Source organism: Siphateles boraxobius, unplaced genomic scaffold (assembly GCF_051911475.1).
Source record: "Siphateles boraxobius isolate OS27281-9 unplaced genomic scaffold, OSU_SipBor_1 120, whole genome shotgun sequence".
NCBI lineage: Eukaryota > Metazoa > Chordata > Actinopteri > Cypriniformes > Leuciscidae > Siphateles > Siphateles boraxobius.
This window is the reverse complement of record NW_027508723.1, coordinates 530,001-547,500: the sequence shown is the minus strand read 5'-3', so window position 1 is coordinate 547,500 and position 17,500 is coordinate 530,001. Positions and strand designations below refer to the sequence as shown.

The window sequence follows — 17,500 nt, the reverse complement described above, 5'->3', positions numbered from 1 at the left end:
ATGTGTGAGTGTGTGTGGGAGTGTGTCAGTATGTGTGAGTGTGTTTGGGAGAGTGTCAGTATGTGTGAGTGTGTGTGGGAGTGTTTTTGAGTGTGAGTGTGTGTGGGGGAGTGTGTCAGTGAGTGTGAGTGTGTGTGGGAGTGTGTCAGTATGTGTGAGTGTGTGGGGGAGTGTGTCAGTGAGTGTGAGTGTGTGTGGGAGTGTGTCAGTGAGTGTGAGTGTGAGTGTGTGTGGGAGTGTGTCAGTGAGTGTGAGTGTGTGTGGGGGGGAGTGTGTCAGTGAGTGTGTGTGTGTGTGGGAGTGTGTCAGTGAGTGTGAGTGTGTGTGGGAGTGTGTCAGTGAGTGTGTGTGTGTGGGGGAGTGTGTCAGTGAGTGTGAGTGTGTGTGGGAGTGTGTCAGTATGTGTGAGTGTGTGGGGGAGTGTGTCAGTGAGTGTGAGTGTGTGTGGGAGTGTTTGTGAGTGTGAGTGTGTGTGGGAGTGTGTCAGTGAGTGTGTGTGTGTGGGAGTGTTTGTGAGTGTGTGTGGGAGTGTGTCAGTATGTGTGAGTGTGTGGGGGAGTGTGTCAGTGAGTGTGAGTGTGTGTGGGAGTGTTTTTGAGTGTGAGTGTGTGTGGGGGAGTGTGTCAGTGAGTGTGAGTGTGTGTGGGAGTCTGTCAGTATGTGTGAGTGTGTGTGTGTGAGTGTGTCAGTGAGTGTGAGTGTGTGTGGGAGTGTGTCAGTGAGTGTGAGTGTGTGGGGGAGTGTGTCTGTGAGTGTGTGTGTGTGTGGGAGTGTGTCAGTGAGTGTGAGTGTGTGTGGGAGTGTGTCAGTGAGTGTGAGTTGGTGTGGGAGTGTGTCAGTATGTGTGAGTGTGTGTGGGAGTGTGTCAGTGAGTGTGAGTGTGTGTGGGAGTGAGTGTGAGTGTGTGTGGGAGTGTGTCAGTATGTGTGAGTGTGTGTGGGAGTGTGTCAGTATGTGTGAGTGTGTGGGGGAGTGTGTCAGTGAGTGTGAGTGTGTGTGGGAGTGTTTGTGAGTGTGTGTGGGAGTGTGTCAGTGAGTGTGAGTGTGTGTGTGAGTGTTTGTGAGTGTGAGTGTGTGTGGGAGTGTTTGTGAGTGTGAGTGTGTGTGGGAGTGTGTCAGTATGTGTGAGTGTGTGTGGGAGTGTGTCAGTATGTGTGAGTGTGTTTGGGAGTGTGTCAGTATGTGTGAGTGTGTGTGGGAGTGTTTTTGAGTGTGAGTGTGTGTGGGGGAGTGTGTCAGTGAGTGTGAGTGTGTGTGGGAGTGTGTCAGTATGTGTGAGTGTGTGGGGGAGTGTGTCAGTGAGTGTGAGTGTGTGTGGGAGTGTGTCAGTGAGTGTGAGTGTGTGTGGGAGTGTGTCAGTGAGTGTGTGTGGGGGGGAGTGTGTCAGTGAGTGTGTGTGTGTGTGGGAGTGTGTCAGTGAGTGTGAGTGTGTGTGGGAGTGTGTCAGTGAGTGTGTGTGTGTGGGGGAGTGTGTCAGTGAGTGTGAGTGTGTGTGGGAGTGTGTCAGTATGTGTGAGTGTGTGGGGGAGTGTGTCAGTGAGTGTGAGTGTGTGTGGGAGTGTTTGTGAGTGTGTGTGTGGGAGTGTGTCAGTGAGTGTGTGTGTGTGGGGGAGTGTGTCAGTGAGTGTGTGTGGGAGTGTTTGTGAGTGTGTGTGGGAGTGTGTCAGTATGTGTGAGTGTGTGGGGGAGTGTGTCAGTGAGTGTGAGTGTGTGTGGGAGTGTTTTTGAGTGTGAGTGTGTGTGGGGGAGTGTGTCAGTGAGTGTGAGTGTGTGTGGGAGTCTGTCAGTATGTGTGAGTGTGTGTGTGAGTGTGTCAGTGAGTGTGAGTGTATGTGGGAGTGTGTCAGTGAGTGTGAGTGTGTGGGGGAGTGTGTCTGTGAGTGTGTGTGTGTGTGGGAGTGTGTCAGTGAGTGTGAGTGTGTGTGGGAGTGTGTCAGTGAGTGTGAGTGTGTGTGGGAGTGTGTCAGTATGTGTGAGTGTGTGTGGGAGTGTGTCAGTGAGTGTGAGTGTGTGTGGGAGTGTTTGTGAGTGTGAGTGTGTGTGGGAGTGTGTCAGTATGTGTGAGTGTGTGTGGGAGTGTGTCAGTATGTGTGAGTGTGTGGGGGAGTGTGTCAGTGAGTGTGAGTGTGTGTGGGAGTGTGTCAGTGAGTGTGAGTGTGTGTGGGAGTGTGTCAGTGAGTGTGAGTGTGTGTGTGAGTGTTTGTGAGTGTGAGTGTGTGTGGGAGTGTTTGTGAGTGTGAGTGTGTGTGGGAGTGTGTCAGTATGTGTGAGTGTGTGTGGGAGTGTGTCAGTATGTGTGAGTGTGTTTGGGAGTGTGTCAGTATGTGTGAGTGTGTGTGGGAGTGTTTTTGAGTGTGAGTGTGTGTGGGGGAGTGTGTCAGTGAGTGTGAGTGTGTGTGGGAGTGTGTCAGTATGTGTGAGTGTGTGGGGGAGTGTGTCAGTGAGTGTGAGTGTGTGTGGGAGTGTGTCAGTGAGTGTGAGTGTGTGTGGGAGTGTGTCAGTGAGTGTGAGTGTGTGTGGGGGGGAGTGTGTCAGTGAGTGTGTGAGTGTGTGTGGGAGTGTGTCAGTGAGTGTGAGTGTGTGTGAGGGAGTGTGTCAGTGAGTGTGTGTGTGTGTGGGGGGGAGTGTGTCAGTGAGTGTGTGTGTGTGGGGGAGTGTGTCAGTGAGTGTGAGTGTGTGTGTGGGAGTGTGTCAGTGAGTGTGAGTGTGTGTGGGAGTGTGTCAGTGAGTGTGAGTGTGTGTGGGAGTGTGTCAGGTAGTGTGTGTGTGTGGGGGGGGAGTGTGTCAGTGAGTGTGTGTGTGTGGGGGAGTGTGTCAGTGAGTGTGAGTGTGTGTGGGAGTGTGTCAGTGAGTGTGAGTGTGTGTGGAGTGTGTCAGTGAGTGTGAGTGTGTGTGGGGGAGTGTGTCAGTGAGTGTGTGTGTGTGTGGGAGTGTGTCAGTGAGTGTGAGGGTGTGTGGGAGTGTGTCAGTGAGTGTGAGTGTGTGTGGGAGTGTGTCAGTATGTGTGAGTGTGTGTGGGAGTGTGTCAGTGAGTGTGAGTGTGTGTGGGAGTGTTTGTGAGTGTGAGTGTGTGTGGGAGTGTGTCAGTATGTGTGAGTGTGTGTGGGAGTGTGTCAGTGAGTGTGAGTGTGTGTGGGAGTGTTTGTGAGTGTGAGTGTGTGTGGGAGTGTGTCAGTGAGTGTGAGTGTGTGTGGGAGTGTGTCAGTATGTGTGAGTGTGTGGGGGAGTGTGTCAGTGAGTGTGAGTGTGTGTGGGAGTGTTTGTGAGTGTGAGTGTGTGTGGGAGTGTGTCAGTGAGTGTGAGTGTGTGTGGGAGTGTGTCAGTATGTGTGAGTGTGTGTGGGAGTGTGTCAGTGAGTCTGAGTGTGTGTGGGAGTGTTTGTGAGTGTGAGTGTGTGTGGGAGTGTGTCAGTATGTGTGAGTGTGAGGGGGAGTGTGTCAGTGAGTGTGAGTGTGTGTGGGAGTGTTTGTGAGTGTGAGTGTGTGTGGGAGTGTGTCAGTGAGTGTGTGTGTGAGTGTTTGTGAGTGTGAGTGTGTGTGGGAGTGTTTGTGAGTGTGAGTGTGTGTGGGAGTGTGTCAGTATGTGTGAGTGTGTGTGGGAGTGTGTCAGTATGTGTGAGTGTGTTTGGGAGTGTGTCAGTATGTGTGAGTGTGTGTGGGAGTGTTTTTGAGTGTGAGTGTGTGTGGGGGAGTGTGTCAGTGAGTGTGAGTGTGTGTGGGAGTGTGTCAGTATGTGTGAGTGTGTGGGGGAGTGTGTCAGTGAGTGTGAGTGTGTGTGGGAGTGTGTCAGTGAGTGTGAGTGTGAGTGTGTGTGGGAGTGTGTCAGTGAGTGTGAGTGTGTGTGGGAGTGTGTCAGTGAGTGTGAGTGTGTGTGGGGGGGAGTGTGTCAGTGAGTGTGTGTGTGTGTGGGAGTGTGTCAGTGAGTGTGAGTTTTTTGTGTGGGAGTGTGTCAGTGAGTGTGAGTGTGTGTGAGGGAGTGTGTCAGTGAGTGTGTGTGTGTGTGTGGGGGGGAGTGTGTCAGTGTGTGTGTGTGTGTGGGGGAGTGTGTCAGTGAGTGTGAGTGTGTGTGTGGGAGTGTGTCAGTGAGTGTGAGTGTGTGTGGGAGTGTGTCAGTGAGTGTGAGTGTGTGTGGGAGTGTGTCAGGTAGTGTGTGTGTGTGTGGGGGGGGAGTGTGTCAGTGAGTGTGTGTGTGTGTGGGGGAGTGTGTCAGTGAGTGTGAGTGTGTGTGGGAGTGTGTCAGTGAGTGTGAGTGTGTGTGGAGTGTGTCAGTGAGTGTGAGTGTGTGTGGGGGAGTGTGTCAGTGAGTGTGAGTGTGTGTGGGAGTGTGTCAGTGAGTGTGAGTGTGTGTGGGAGTGTGTCAGTATGTGTGAGTGTGTGTGGGAGTGTGTCTGTGAGTGTGAGTGTGTGTGGGAGTGTTTGTGAGTGTGAGTGTGTGTGTGAGTGTGTCAGTATGTGTGAGTGTGTGTGGGAGTGTGTCAGTGAGTGTGAGTGTGTGTGGGAGTGTTTGTGAGTGTGAGTGTGTGTGGGAGTGTGTCAGTGAGTGTGAGTGTGTGTGGGAGTGTGTCAGTATGTGTGAGTGTGTGTGGGAGTGTGTCAGTGAGTGTGAGTGTGTGTGGGAGTGTTTGTGAGTGTGAGTGTGTGTGGGAGTGTGTCAGTGAGTGTGAGTGTGTGTGGGAGTGTGTCAGTATGTGTGAGTGTGTGTGGGAGTGTGTCAGTGAGTCTGAGTGTGTGTGGGAGTGTTTGTGAGTGTGAGTGTGTGTGGGAGTGTGTCAGTATGTGTGAGTGTGTGGGGGAGTGTGTCAGTGAGTGTGAGTGTGTGTGGGAGTGTTTGTGAGTGTGAGTGTGTCAGTGAGTGTGAGTGTGTGTGAGTGAGTGTGTGAGGTATAAATATTTGCATGTCTCTGTCAATAGATTGTGATCCAAACAGCTGCAGAATATGTTATTTATGTGAAGGTCAAAGGTCATGAATTTCTGCATGTTGTTGCCATGATGGAATGTTGATTTAATAAAACATCTCACATTTCTCTCTTCTTCTCTCACTACGGGACGGTATGGATTTTTTCTAACCGCGGTATGGCGGTCAAGTTTTCATCGGGCAGTATTTTGGCTTGGACCAATCAATGAATAGATTTCCTTATTTAAGAATATTCTCAGATACATTCGCACAGAATGTGAAATTCCTAACAGGAGTTTAATTCAGCACACATTTGACAACACATAATTTTCAGGGGAATACATTATGATGTTCACATTGGAAATGAAAGATAAACACCTTTTCCCGATATGCGGTTTTATCGCCATTTATTTATTTATTTATTTTGATTTATTTATATTTATTCGTTGCTAAATAAGCGTTATGATGTGGTCAGCATGCACAGAAACGAGGACATGTTCAATGTAACCAAAACTAAACGCGCATCAGCGCATCGTTACGGCACCGTCTGTCTTTGAGCGAGTCATTTAACCGTTCATTCAAGGAACACGTTCAAAAGCGAATTTTTTTCCTGCGGCTTCCTCACGCTGTCGATGCTGACCAGCGCGGACGCTATTCATGGTAAATGAAAGAACGATTAAAAGAAAGATACACAAATGTTTCGCTTTCATTGGACACGGCAACCTTTTCACGAATGTATAGCCTATGACTTGACCTCAAACACACGCATATAATCGCACGCGCTCAGTCGATCTCTCATTCACAACTGTGTGTCTAGGCTTAAATGCAAATCTACTAAGCCTCTGTACAAATTATCATGATACACAGTCTTGTTTTCTTTATTAACTTATTTAACATTCAACAAGTTCAAAACAGGAAGGATAGCCTTGAAAAAAGAAAACACGCGAGTATCGCGGTTCTTTTTTGCGTTAGCCGTTCTCGCGACAGCCCTATTTCCAACTTCTCTTAATTACAAAAATGATATTCCATATTTATGTTTACATAATATAATGTTATTTTTTACAACCCGAATTCCGGAAAAGTTGGGACATTCTTTAAATTTGAATAAAATGAAAACTATACGACTTTCAAATGACATGAGCCAATATTTTATTCACAATAGAACATAGATAACATAACAAATGTTTAGACTGAGAAAATTTACACTTTTATCCAATAAATGAGCTCATTTCAAATCTGATGCCTGCTACAGGTCTCAAAATAGTTGGGACGGGGGCACGTTTACCATGGTGTAACATCTCTTCTTTTCAAAACAGTTTGACGACGTCTGGGCATCGAGTTTATGAGTGTCTGGAGTTTTGGTGTTGGAATTTGGTCCCATTCTTGCCTTATATAGGTTTCCAGCTGCTGAAGTGTTCGTGGTCGTCTTTGACGCATTTTTCGTTTAATGATGCGGCAAATGTTCTCTATAGGTGAAAGATCTGGACTGCAGGCAGGCCAACTCAACACCCGGACTCTTCTACGATGTAGCCATGCAGTTGTAATAGCTGCAGTATGTGGTTTTGCTTTTGCATTGTCCTGCTGAAATACACAAGGCCTTCCCTGAAATAGACGTCGTCTGGAGGGGAGCATATGTTGCTCTAAAACCTTTATATAGCTTTCAGCATTCATAGTGCCTTCCAAAACATGCAAGTTGCCCATACCGTATGCACTTATGCACCCCCATACCATCAGAGATGCTGGCTTTTGAACTGAACGCTGATAACACGATGGAAGGTCTCCCTCTTCTTTTGCCCGGTGGACACGGCGTCCGTGATTTCCAACAAGAATGTCAAATTTGGACTCGTCGGACAAATTTGGACTCGTCGGACAAATTTGGACTCGTCGGAAATAGTCCATTTTAAATGAGCCTTGGCCCACAGGACACGACAGCGCTTCTGGACCATGTTCACATATGGCTTCCTTTTTGCATGATAGAGCTTTAGTTGGCATCTGCACTTGGGACGGCGGACTGTGTTTACCGACAGTGGTTTCTGGAAGTATTCCTGGGCCCATTTAGTAATGTCATTCACACAATCATGCCGATGAGTGATGCAGTGTCGTCTGAGGGCCCGAAGACCACGGGCATCCAATAAAGGTCTTCGACCTTGTCCCTTACGCACAGAGATTTCTCCAGTTTCTCTGAATCTTTTGATGATGCTGTGCACTGTAGATGATGAGATTTGAAAAGCCTTTGCAATTTGACGTTGAGGAACATTGTTTTTAAAGTGTTCCACAATCTTTTTACGCACTCTTTTACAGATTGGAGAGCCTCTGCCCATCTTTACTTCTGAGAGACTCTACCTCTCTAAGACATCCCTTTTATAGCTAATCAAGTTACAGACCTGATATAAATGAACTTAATTAGTTGCTAGATGTTCCCCCACCTCAATCCTTTCTAATTTTTTTTGCTTTTTCAACCATTTGTTGCCCCCGTCCCAACTATTTTTTGAGACCTGTAGCAGGCATCAAATTTGAAATGAGCTCATTCTCAGTTTAAACATTTGTTATGTTATCTATGTTCTATTGTGAATAAAATATTGGTTCATGTGATTTGAAAGTCTTATAGTTTTCATTTTATTCAAATTTAAAAAACGTCCCAACTTTTCCGGAATTCGGGTTGTAATTTAATCTATGTTGATTATATGAAACGTGAACAGCATAGGATCATAAGATGAGTCAGACATGATTTTGACCACTTTATTAAAGGGTAAGTTCGGCGTTTTACAAGTAAAGCCCTGTTTTAAGATCGTTTCTGATGAAATCGAACGGTTAAGATTAAAATTTAGACACATGCTGCTGTCCCGAGAATTTTAGGTTTTTGTGTTAACACCCCCCCCACCAATTCATAGATGCCACCTACGTCACTAGAAATAGAACGCCGCCATATTGACGACCGATCTCGCCCGGCGCCGCCCAAACTGCCCATTTGAATGAGAGAGAAAGACAGAGATACATGGATAAGATTTTAATTTTAGGCTCCAATCCTTATTTGTTAACGCCAGTTTTCTTTTGTCCTTTATCATCTGCACCAGACTTGCCTCAATTTGCCTTCCATGATATATATATTTATCTTGTGCATAACCCCTCCCCATATACAGTGGGGATCGCTTAAGGCTTTCAGAGAGTACAGACGCGTATCAATATGCTGTGGCCGGAAGGGTTACAAACGTAAAAGTGCGGCACCTGGCCACCAAGGATTTATATTTAATCATGGGAAATGTTGGTATTATAAAAAAAATTCAAACGTATGATTTTGGTGGTAGTTTGCTCTGACTAGTTAGCGAGTTGCTCAGCTGGTAGCTTGCTAGCTGTTAGCCACGGCTCACGGCTAGCTGTCATTAATCTGGATTAGGCCTGTAGCGATAGTCAATAAATCAATGAATCGCACAATAAAAAAAATTAGCTTGATAATTTTTCCGGCCGCGATAATTTCCATTTGCATGCTTTGTTTTCCTCGTCTCTCTCTCTCTCTCTCTCTCTGTCTCTCTGCCTCTCTCTCTCTCTCTCTCTCTCTCTCTCTCTCTGTCTCTCTGCCTCTCTCTCTCTCTCTCTCTCTCTGTCTCTCTGCCTCTCTCTCTCTCTCTCTCTCTCTCTCTCTGTCTCTCTGCCTCTCTCTCTCTGTCTCTCTCTCTCTCTCTCTCTCTCTGTCTCTCTGCCTCTCTCTCTCTGTCTCTCTCTGTCTCTCTCTCTCTCTCTCGTCTCTCTCTCTCGTCTCTCTCTCGTCTCTCTCTCTCTCTCTCTGTCTCTCTCTCTGTCTCTCTGCCTCTCTCTCTCTGTCTCTCTCTCTCTCTCGTCTCTCTCTCTCGTCTCTCTCGTCTCTCTCTCTCTCTGTCTCTCTGCCTCTCTCTCTCTCTCTCTCTCTCTGCCTCTCTCTCTGTCTCTCTCTCTCGTCTCTCTCGTCTCTCTCTCTCTCGTCTCTCTCTCTCTCTCTCTCTCTCTCTGTCTCTCTGCCTCTCTCTCTCTCTCTCTCTCTCTGTCTCTCTGCCTCTCTCTCTCTCTCTCTCTGTCTCTCTCTCTCTGTCTCTCTGTCTCTCTCTCTCGTCTCTCTCTCTCTCTCTCTCTCTCGTCTCTCTCTCTCTCTCTCTCTCTCTCTCTCTCGTCTCTCTCTCTCTCTCTCTCGTCTCTCTCTCTCTCTCGTCTCTCTCTCTCTCGTCTCTCTCTCTCTCTCGTCTCTCTCTCTCTCGTCTCTCTCTCTCTCTCGTCTCTCTCTCTCGTCTCTCTCTCTCTCTCTCTCTCTCTCCCTCTCTCTCTCTCTCGTCTCTCTCTCTCTCTCGTCTCTCTCTCTCTCGTCTCTCTCTCTCTCTCGTCTCTCTCTCTCTCTCGTCTCTCTCTCTCTCGTCTCTCTCTCTCTCTCGTCTCTCTCTCTCTCTCGTCTCTCTCTCTCGTCTCTCTCTCTCGTCTCTCTCTCTCTCTCTCTCTCTCCCTCCACCAAAGAGACTGGATGACAACTCTGTTTAAGACATAAACAGAGTGAATACTGAAATATGTCAGAGTGAGACATATTTTACGTGAATACTCTCCAAAACGGACATTTAAACATAATGTTGTGTGTATTTGTCTATTCAGACACGAAACAGAGCTCAGTTCATTACTCGCGCGCTGTATAGGGTCTATAGCTGCACGCTTCGGCTCGGGTGTGTGCGCACAGAAAGATGAGACTTGATACAATATGAGACATTTATTCTATCCTTTTCTTTAGGTATAGAAAAATACCAGTTCGGTGTTCCTCTTTCGGCTGTTGTTGCAGCTTCTGCACAACCTATTGCAGGCATTACCAGGGATTACTGAGACCGTCGATCGTCAAGATGGCGGCGCAAAGCTACAGTGACGTCATGTGAACCGAATGAATACAATAGTTTCATAGGTGCCTTGGAATAATCATTCATATAAACGCATTAAACTTTAGTTTACAAAGACGTGAAACTCACCGAGTGGTCTGTGGTGTTCACTGATATGCTCACGCAAAAATCGCTGCAAAAGATGCTTTCCAACAGGTGCTAACACAACCTAAAATTCTCGGGACAGCAGCATGTGTCCAAATTTTAATCTTAACCGTTCGATTTCATCAGAAACGATCTTAAAACAGGGCTTTACTTGTAAAACGCAGAACTTAACCTTTAAGTTTTGTTTTGTAGAAAGCCTTTCTTTAAATTGAATTTCGTTTTGTATAAATTGTATCTTCATTTTAATCACTGTTTCATCAACCAATTACCTGGAATTAATAAATAAGAAGCAAATCTAGCAGACATATAATCAGGCCGGTGATCTCTCTCATAAATGAACCGAAACTCCGCGTATACTTGCCTCACAGACAGGAGAAATAAATAGAACGCTTGAAATATCTACTTTTAAACAAAATTCAAAACGAAATGATAAAATTGTACAGTAGCCTAGTCAGGTAAGGTAAGGTTTGCCGATGTGCGTTTTTATTTATGCTATTTATTTGTGTTCATAATTCTGGGGATACATCACAGCCAATAGGCGATACTAGCAGCTTTAGCCTTTAAATATCTTTGCTGCATTAGGTCAGTCTCCTTTCTAGAACAGCCAAGAGCTTTCTAGCCTCGCATCGCACATAGACCTGAAAACAGTCAGCGGCTGCGGCTTGGAACATTGGTCAAACGTTGATGGCGGACGGATGATGATCTGTGATGCGGTTGCGGATGAAATAATAATAGCTCATCCGCGCATCTCTAATACGAATGTAATGTTATTATGTGTCGTGGGACATCGCGCTCCCAAACTCGCGAAAGGTCGGATTTGCTCCATCTTTTGATAAGTTTTGTTTAGAAAACCTTGAATCCATATAAGACACAATATCATTAGACATAATCCATGTCATTAGACACAATGTGCACACATGTGCAGGTTGATGTTTTTCTGCGGTGATGCCGTTGACGAGCTCAGACCCGCCGTAGGTCACGTGACCGCGGTATTGCGGTATCGTCCCAGCTGCGCATGCAGACGGTTTTATTCTGAAATGTATTTATTGGTAATAGGATATTTTTATTACCTTTTTACCCCATCACATCTTCAGTAATCATCATAAATAGATAAATCATAAATAGTCATCATTAGAAAGATCAAATTGGACATTTGCAAACAGAGAAAGCATAAAACTCACTTAAAAAACTTTCGGCAGCTCAATTTTTGTATAATACATTTAGATCATTACATTTGCTTTGCAGTAAACTTAAACTTCTATAATTTTTTTTTTTTACTTTTATTTCTCCTCTGCAATAATAAATTACACTTTACTCAAACCAACCATAGATCTTTATTGCAACGCATTCATGAATCAATTACATTTATTTTGACGTTTGTAAACGGTTAATGGACATTATTTTTACTTACATTTTTTATCATTAATTTTTAAAGAAATTATTATATATAGAATTGCAGAAAAAAAGGGAAAAAAATTAAAATAATAATAGCCTACTAAAAAAATAGAAATAATAACAATAACAATAAACCTGACACAAGAACAATAACAGAAGAAGACAGGAAGAAAAGTATCTGAAACGTACACCTTTTTTGAGTTTAAGGTCCATAAGATTTATTATTATTATTTTTTTTAGATTAATACTTTTATTCATCAATTGATCAAAAGTGACAGTAAAGATATTTATAATATTACAAAAGATTCTAATAAATGCTGTTCTTTTGAACTTTCTATTAATCAAAAAAATCCTGAAAAATAAAATGTATATCGATTTCCTTAAAAAATAACTCTGTTCTACACTGATAATAATCATAAATGTTTCTTGAGCATCAAATCATCATATTAGAATAATTTCTGAAGGATCATGTGACACTGAAGACTGGAGTAATGATGCTGAAAATTCAGCTTTGATCACAGGAATAAATTACACTTTACTATATATTCACATTTACATTGGAATAATACTTCACAAATGTTTCAAAAACATTTAAAAAAGGGGTGGTTGATTATGATTTCACTTCTCTAACTTTAGTTAGTGTGTAATGTTGCTGTTTGAGCAGAAACAACATCTGCAAACTTACGACGTTCAGAGCAAAGGGAGATATTCGCTTTTACAGAAATCTCTTTTTAAGAACTACAACAAACGGCTGACAGGAACTACACGAGCTTCTTCACGGGTTAGTGACATCACAAACCCTAAAATTTACATAAACCCCGCCCCCGGAACACGATTTATAGATTATCATGACAGAAAATGCTAATCAATGACTGTAAGATAGTTTAAACACACACACACACACACACACACACACACACACACACACACACACTCAAGCTCTTGTAGCTCCGCCCCCTGTGCGGGAGCAGCAGCTCATTTGCATTTAAAGGGACAGACACAATAACGGCGTGTTTTTGCTCATCCTCAAAAAGTGACAATTTTAACATGCTATATAAAAATATCTGTGGAGTGTTTGAGCTAAAACTTCACACACACACTCTGGGGACATCAGAGACTTATTTTACATCTTGTTAAAGGGCATTATAGGACACCTTTAAAAATCTAATAATTAATACTCCGGAATACAAATGTTGCTGAGGTTAAGAAGAACCCAGGATGAGTCAGATTGTTGATGTTGATGTGTTTCTCTCTCCAGTCCCTCGGGAAAGAAGTTCCGGAGTAAACCGCAGTTGTCCCGTTACCTCGGCAACACTGTGGATCTGGGAAGTTTCGACTTTCGCACCGGAAAAATGATGCCGAGCAAAATGCAGAAGAACAAACAGAGACTGAGGAGTGAGAACCTCAGCCTGAGCAAGGTAACACACACACACACACACGCGCGCACACGCACACATGCACACACACACGCACAGAGACAGACAGACACACGCGCGGACACGCGCACATACACACATGCGCACACGCACACACACACACACACGCGCGCACACGCACACATGCACACACACACGCACAGAGACAGACAGACACACGGACACGCGCGCACACACACACATACACACATGCGCACACACACACACACGCACACACACGCACGCACAAAGAGACAGACAGACAGACACACGCGCACACACACACACGCGCGCACACACACACACGCACGCGCACACATGCACACACACACTCACAAAGAGACAGACAGACAGACACACGCACACACACACACCTGCACACACACACACCCACACCCGCGCACACACACACACGCACACATGCACACACGCACACATGCACACACGCACGCACAAAGAGACAGACAGACAGACACACGCACACACACACACCCGCGCACACACACACACGCACACATGCACACACGCACGCACAAAGAGACAGACAGACAGACACACACACACACCCGCGCACACAGAGACAGACAGACAGGTACACACACACGCGCGCGCACACACGCACACAGAGACAGACAGACAGGTACACACACACACACACACACCCGCGCACACACGCACACAGAGACAGACAGACAGGTACACACACACACACACACACACACACACACACACACACACACACACACACACACACACACACACACACACACACAATGTTGTTTGGAACAACATCTTTTTAAAGAGTAAGGAAACCTGTGTGACTATAGCACCCTGGGATTGTCAGGAATGGATATATTATATTATATTATATTATATTATATTATATTATATTCACGGGGGTGAATGCATCAACAAATACTTGACAAATGCATTCACAACCTTGCAACTATGTTATTGTACTTTAATGCATGAAATAATACATCCTTTTCATTCAACTTTTGGCCCGCAACAATAGAATAATAAGAAACAGATAAAAAATAGTTTCACTTTTAACACCTTTTACATGTTCACTGTTTCTTTTCATGGCCATAGGTTAAAATAAAATAAAAAATCTACTACACTATTTCAGTAAAACATAATGTCAGTCCTCCTGATGTTCTCTTGTATAGTTTCCTCATGTGTGCTTTTGGGTCGCTACACCTTTATTTGACACTGACACGCATGCGTTCTGCGGTACACGACCCCACCGACACCAACACAGGAGTTTCTCTGTAGATCAGCTGAGAATTTACATCTGGGCTTTTTTTTTTTTTACTGTTTACCAATGTTTGCGCTGCGTACATGATCGACCGACCAATGGTGGCTGGACCTAAACTAATGCAAAAACAGCGACTGTAGAAAACAAAAGTCCCCCCCAAATATTGATTAAAAAAGAGCTTTTTTTTAGAAAAAAAAGCAAAAGCTGAGAAAAAAAGCTTGAAAAAAAAAGAAAAAAAAAGAAAAAGCGGTCTAGAAATCCCGTCCGGACGAAAGCTTCTGAACAGATGAGAAAGAGAGCAGGTAAAATCATCACAGACTCCACTCACCCTGGACACCTCCTGTTCGAACTGTTACCGTCAAGACGGAGACTCAGATCACTGGCCACAAGAACATCTCGGCACAGGAACAGTTTCTTCCCACAGGCCATTTCCCTCCTGAACAGTTAACACTCCTCCCAAGGCATATGCCTGTAAGTGCAATACTCCCACTGTTTAGTGCAATATCCCACAACTCAGGTGATACTTATATGTAGATTTATTTATTTATAATATTCAAAACACTGTAAATAGGTTCATAATCTGTAAATCTGAAAATGTCTATTCTGACTAAACCCAACTGTGATAGTTTTATTCTCATATATTTATATTTTTATTTTTTATTCTTATAATTTGTAGTATTATGTTTCATGTTGTATTTGTATATGTCCACTGGAAGCCTCAGTACCAAAACAAATTCCTTGTGTGTGCAAGCACACTTGGCAATAAAGCTCTTTCTGATTCTGATTCTGATTCTGAACAGATCGTAAAATTCAATTCAATTCAAATTTATTTGTATAGCGCTTTTCACAATACTTATTGTTTCAAAGCAGCTTTACAGAATGTGCATTTCAGAAATGTACATAGAAAAAAAATACAGTTAGTTAATCATGTAGTAATTTAGGGCATAACATATCGCCGGCGTTGAGTCGTCTCTTCACAGGTGTTGGGTCATCTTATCGCAGGTGTTGGGTCATCTTAAGTCTCCGTGAGAGGCTGGATACAAACTGGAGCTGACGAACACTATTTACCTCGGGACTAGCGTCCCGAGATAACAGCAGAAAGGCAGATCGGACATAATTAGCATAGCTGATGTTCATAATGTTAATGCATTCGAACTGATTCAGCAGTAGTATTAAAGGTTAAGCATTAAGTGCATGCTTGGTTAAAGAGATGCGTCTTTAATCTAGTTTTAAACTGGGAAAGCGAGTCTGAGTCTCGAACAATATCAGGAAGGCTATTCCAGAGTTTAGGAGCTAAATGTGAGAACGCCCTCCCTCCTTTAGTGGACTTAGATATCCTAGGAATGACCAGAAGCCTCGAATTTAGTGATCTTAAAGAGCGCGATGGATTGTATGGCGATAGAAGGTCTGTTAAATACACAGGAGCTAAACCATTTAGGGCTTTATAGGTCAGTAATAGTACTTTGTAATTGATACGTAACTTAATAGGTAACCAGTGTAGAGATGATAAAATTGGTGTTATATGATCATATTTTCTTGATCTAGTAAGAACTCTAGCAGCTGCATTTTGCACTAACTGTAGCTTGTTTATTGAGGATACAGGACAGCTAATAAAGCATTACAGTAATCTAGTCTCGAGGTCATGAATGCATGAACTAACTTTTCTGCATCAGAAACAGATAGCATGTTACGTAGCTTAGCAATGTTTCTAAGGTGGAAAAAGGCTGTTCTTGTAACATGTGAAATATGATTTTCGAAAGACAAGTTGTGGGCTAGTATAACACCCAGGTCTTTTACTGTAGTGGATAAAGTAACAGGACATCCTTCTAAATTAAAGTTGTATTGTAAGGGATTTTGTGGGTAGTTTTTTGGACCAATAAGTAATACCTCCGTTTTATCTGAATTTAATAGCAGGAAATTACACGTCATCCAGCATTTTATATCTTTGAGACACTCTGTCAATTTAGATAAGTTAGTGTTTTCATCTGGTCGTGATGAAATATATATAAGAGTGTCATCAGCATAACAGTGGAAATTAATTCCATGTTTTCTTATAATATTACCAAGTGGCAGCATGTATATTGAGAATAGCAGAGGGCCTAACACCGATCCTTGCGGCACTCCATAGTCTACTGACGTTATCTTTGATTTTTCCCCATTTAAACAGACAAAATAATAACGGTCTGATAAGTACGATCTAAACCAGCTTAATGCCTGTCCAGACACAGTTTGAATATTTTTGGAACATGACCTAAAGATAAAGACGAGTTAATAATATTGAGAAGAGGCTCTTCCACTACAGGTAACACTTCTTTCAGTAGTTTAGTGGGTATTGGATCTAATAAACATGTTAGGCACTAATATAATATATTAGTTACATATTTTAGGTCTAAATAACTACATTCTCGTCTAAAAAACTCATTTGGTGACACAACTACAGTAGTATTTATTAAAAATATGGTGGATTTGCTCGACCGCCATGACAGTCGGGGTGAATCGTGATGCAAACGTTGAAACGGTTCCAGTGCTGTTACTGGGGGAACATCACACCGCTGGGAAAGGCTCTCGGCCAATCAGATTCCAGAACCAGAAAGAAAAGTTGTATATATTATATTGTTGTATATTTTATTGTCTTCCTGTGTACAGTTGTGTTTCAGATGTGATTTGTGTGTGTGTGTGTGTGTGCGCAGGGAAAGCCGGATCTGAACACGGCGCTGCCCATCAGACAAACGGCCTCCATCTTTAAGCAGCCGGTCACTAAAGTCGTCAATCACCCGAACAACAAGGTGAAGACTGACCTCCAGCGAGCCTCAGAGCAACCCCGACAGGTCAGATCACACACACACACACACACACACACACACACACACACACACACACACACACACACACACACACTCACACACACACACACACACACACACACACACACACACACACACACACACACACTCACACTCACACTCACACACACACTCACAGCCACACACACACACACACACACACACACACACACACACACACACACACACACACACACACACACACACACACACACACACACACACTCACAGCCACACACACTCTCTCTCTCACACACACACTCACTCTCTCACACACACACACACACACACACACACACACACACAGACACACACACACTCACAGCCACACACACTCTCTCTCTCACACACACACTCACTCTCTCACACACTCACTCACTCTCTCACACACACACACACACACTCACTCTCTCACACACACACACACACACACTCACTCTCACACACTCACACACACACACACACATACACACACACACACACACACACACTCACACACACACACACACACACACACACACACACACACACACACACACACACACATACACTCTCTCTCTCACACACACACACACACACACACACACACACACACACACACACACTCACACACCCAAACGACAGGTGAACACCGCTTTCATTCATCACCTTTTGCTAAATCTGGGCATTTCACTCTTAAAGGCTCACTGAAGTGCCTTGGATCGCGCAGAT

The 17,500-nt window shown here is 44.1% G+C and overlaps 1 protein-coding gene across 1 annotated transcript in view; it reads left to right on the top strand.

Annotated features, from left to right (window-relative positions):
- mbd2 (methyl-CpG binding domain protein 2) overlaps nt 1-17,500 on the top strand; it is a 73,557-nt gene that overhangs the window by 7,508 nt on the left and 48,549 nt on the right. Inside the window, exons 2-3 of the mRNA XM_077223027.1 lie at nt 12,532-12,691; nt 16,637-16,774. Coding sequence (XP_077079142.1) covers nt 12,532-12,691; nt 16,637-16,774 — 298 coding nt within the window. The remainder of the gene's footprint in view (nt 1-12,531; nt 12,692-16,636; nt 16,775-17,500) is intronic.